General features: G+C 48.4%; 1 protein-coding gene across 1 annotated transcript in view; it reads right to left on the bottom strand.

Annotated features, from left to right (window-relative positions):
* Positions 1-235: 235 nt before the first annotated feature.
* MEI1 (meiosis inhibitor 1) overlaps positions 236-3,959 on the bottom strand; it is a gene marked incomplete at its 3' end in the record, with an annotated part of 36,080 nt that continues 32,356 nt past the window's right edge. Inside the window, exons 24-27 of the mRNA XM_010148869.1 lie at positions 3,791-3,872; positions 1,685-1,791; positions 719-850; positions 236-362 (exon numbers count right to left, since the gene is read on the bottom strand). Of these exons, the coding sequence (XP_010147171.1) occupies positions 236-362; positions 719-850; positions 1,685-1,791; positions 3,791-3,872 (448 nt within the window). The remainder of the gene's footprint in view (positions 363-718; positions 851-1,684; positions 1,792-3,790; positions 3,873-3,959) is intronic.

Raw genomic sequence — 3,959 nt, forward strand, 5'->3', positions numbered from 1 at the left:
ACCTCTGCCACGTAGAGGAGTGCAATCCCTGCGGACAGATGCACATTTCATCCCAAATGTCTCCTCAGATTTGGGGATGATCAAGTCTTTCATCCCAAACGCAGGCAAGTGTAGCAACCACTCAAGTTTTTCCAGTTGTGTTTGCCTTCAGCTGGAACAAGGGAAGGATCAAGCACCCCTTCTACCTCTGTCTACCCTCTACCCCTTCTACCCTCCCATCGCCTGTCAAAGGCACCTGCCAGCAAAGGATACATGATGTCCTGATGTTTCACACATGCACTCCTCTGTCCCGAGAGGCGTTCCAGCAAGGCCTGAACCGTCCCCAACTGCACCGGCTCCAGCTGGCATCGGCCGCTCTGAATCTGAGCGGTGCGAAGAAAGAACAGCTTCCAGCCCGACAGGAAACTGTTGGGCTTGTTCCTTCATACCTCCCTCCCTCCCTTGTCTCCACACAGAGCAATTGGACCCTCAAACTTTGATCCAGGGGGGAATCAGGGAGCTGCCCAGTATGATGACACAGTTTAGGCAGCTGCTGGCATCACTCCCTTTCCCATTTCCCCGTACATCCCTCAAGGCAGCAGGCCAAGCTAGCAGCTGCAGGATTCCTCTTCATCTTACTACAACCTCCTCAAAGGAAGTTTATGGCTCCCCATCAAAGGCTAAAGTGATGCCCCAGGGATTCCCTTCTCATTTTCCTAGGCAGCCACCGCTCTCTTACCTGACAAAGGAAGAGGTGAAGAGCACGAGACGTGGCCTCGGGCAGTTCTGCTAAGTTGGCTTCTGCTGCCTCCTGAAGAATCTGGCTAATTTCTTTTTGAGAAATAATATTGCTGCTCTGATATCTCAGAAACTTGAACAAAGGAAAAAATAGAGGCATTAAATAGCAGAAGACCCACAGACTCGAACAGTGACTCATCCCCTGGAAAGACCTCTTCTACGTAACAGGATACTGCAGCACCTTAACCACAGGCCTGATTTTTATGTCACTTCTAACAGAACCTGCACAAATATCCCTGTTGACGGGGCTCTGATTTATAACCAGATTTACTTGGGTTTAGGTTGGGATGGAACTGAAACAAACCAGGTAACCTTTACAAAGTGAAATAAGAATAACAAAGATCCACATCACGTATTTGAAGGGGGAAGGTTCCCATTAATAACCTCTTCCTCTCCTCCACTGCCACAAGGGCTTTATCGTCAGGCCTTCTGCTGGGTAGGGCCCCATTCCCTCTCGCCCCCAGGCCCAGGTACAGCAGTGTAGTCAGCTGCAATAACTCCTTGCCCTGGAAAGTCAGGTCTGTAGAGTTATGGACTGGGAGATGAGCTGTGATGCCAAGCAGGGCTCTGCTCTCCAGGGAGCCGCAGCATGCTCCCTGATAGGCAACAGCAGTCGCTCTTCTCTGTAGGTTTCCCCTCTTGTCCCCAGGGGTTTTACATGATGTAAATAAATGCCGCAAACACCAGAAGAACAGGACGTGCTCAGCAAGAGCAGTCAGTTTCTGCAGGGTGCGGAGGGGAAGTTCACTTGAAAGTATCATTATTATAGGGCACGACTATAGAGACAGACAAAGCCACAGCAGTACCTGAGATGGTGTGTGTGTAGGGGCTAAGTTCCAACGACCGACCCACACACACAGTACCAACATACTGGGAAACAGGGAGAACCCCCTGCACTTCTGCTCACCAAAGTCATCAGCCTGAGAACTTCTGGCTGCAGAAAGGACTTCTGGCTCCCACTGAGTAGTGTGAAGAGCAGGAATCGGTGCCAGGGCTGTGAAGCAACATGTAGAGCTGGGAGAGAAGGAGAAGCAATCAAAGGCAGCTTTAAAATCAGCCAAGTGACAGGCTGGGCCTGGATAACGACATTCTTCAACACTGACCCCAAGTTTTCTCTTCTAGACCCCACACTGTGAAACACTAAGGGGATATTTTTCTCTGTTCCTACTTGCTTTTTAATCTGTCACTCTTTGGGCAAGCGTTTATTCATGAGGACAAAAGCTTAATAGCTTTTTAAATCACCAAATACATTTTGTCCATCTCTGTGCTGGTACAGGAAGAGAAACCTTCTCCTGGGGTGCATATCATAAAACAGTAAGGGGATATCTTTAGCCCAGGGTTTTAAAAATAATACCCTCTGGTTTCAATATGAGGACAAGTTTTTGACCACGGGTTTTATTTAGCTGTGAAATACTCTTCGGGGAATGAAGAAAGACCTATAACATCAGCTGCAGAAACTGGGCTTGGATCTGCATCAGAGAGGTAACCACAAGGAGCAGCCAGGCTGATGGCAGCAGTGCAAACAGTCAGTAGAAAAAATGTCCTTAGTAAGGAGCATGTGTGATAAACGGGGTAAGGCTCCAGGTCACCGTCTGCGACAGTCCCTCCCTGAATGCTGAAGTTAAGGGTTATTACCTTGTATGGGATGTTATTTCTTGCGTGGGATGGACAATTACACCAGGTCAGCTGATGTAACTTGTTACACCATGGCAACTCACGAGAGTTTCAGAAAGGTCCCTCTTCCGCTGGCAGTCACGTAACGTCCCCACTGCCACTACAAGAACCGTTTCTATGGGAAAGCAACACTAAAAGATAATGCAAAATGTTCGGGGGAGTATCTTTTAGCTGGTGGAAATGAGAAGGTGCCAGCACTGCACACTGAACCTGCACATCTGGAAAAATCTTGGACCAAGAGGGGGTTTTAGAAAGCCTCAAAAGAGGCAACTCCTAGAGGCAGAGCACAAGCCACACTCTTGGCAGGGTTCTCTCATCTACCAGTCAAACACGGCTATGACCCTCATTCTGCTTGGAATAAGGAGGCTCCTGTCAGCGCTGCTGGGAACTTCTGCACCACAGCAAGAACTCAGGCAGCCAAAGTGACAGGTTCAGCTGTTGCTGAAACAGCATTTCATTACCTTAATCCCAAATCGGTGGAACCTTCCCATAACATGCCACCTTTCTTTTTCTTTTTTAACCCAGCCTTTTAATAGCCTCCCTTCAGCTACCGCCTGCCATTCATCTGAAGTACTACGTCTTCATTCAAGCACTCCCTCTCTCCCACCATGTCCCTTTTGTCTGGTGTTCACTCCCTCCATTCCCTTCTCCCTCAGTGCTTAAGTGGCTGAACTGAACAGGTCAGGGTACAGAGAACTTGCCGGCTGTCGTAAGATCAGAGCCAGCACTTTGTGGCAGGAGGCTGACAACAAGCACAAGGGTCTGTTCTTCCCCCCTGATTGTACAACGTCACCATACTACGTTATATTGCTGACACGGGATACAGTAGGTCTGACACAGACTCTGGAAACCAAGGTCTGCATTCACCCTTGGAAATCTAGAATTCCCAGCTTCCATTCCATAAGGCTGCCTAGTACCCGGTCCTCCTGCGCCTCTCATGGGGCCAGACTGTGACCAACACTGCCTGTGTGGAAGACACATCATATTTAGATCCTCCCTCCCCTGTATTTATGGTCTAAAAGTTTGCTTCAATCAGCCTGGAAGTGAAAGACTTCCTAAACCTTTCACTCTTACCATATGGAGGGGTGGGGAATGGCTTTTTTCCTTCTGGGAAGCATCTTAGTATCCAGAGCTAGTGCGGGCTCATGCCTGCAGGGGAGCCAGGCACTGTGATTTCATCCCACTATGCACATGATTAACTTTAGGCATACAAATAATTTTTCTTATTGGGCATAAACTCATTAAGCATCTGCTCCAGGGTGCTACTGGATGGAGATCAAAGAGCTCAAAACCACTGCAGGAGGGAAACCAGTGAGAAGAAAGAGCAGGAAGACTTTACCAACATCCTGGTTCTTCATATATAGGTATTCCACTAAGGTTTCCAGGCTGGCAACTACAGCTTGAGAGAGCAGCAAGTCTTTCTGGAATACCAAGAGCAGGGAAAAAAGAAGAAAAAACCCCAGTCAACAGCTATCAAAAGAGGAAAATTCATAAAGTGGCAGGATCGG

Source organism: Eurypyga helias, unplaced genomic scaffold (assembly GCF_000690775.1).
Source record: "Eurypyga helias isolate BGI_N326 unplaced genomic scaffold, ASM69077v1 scaffold20160, whole genome shotgun sequence".
Taxonomy (NCBI): domain Eukaryota; kingdom Metazoa; phylum Chordata; class Aves; order Eurypygiformes; family Eurypygidae; genus Eurypyga; species Eurypyga helias.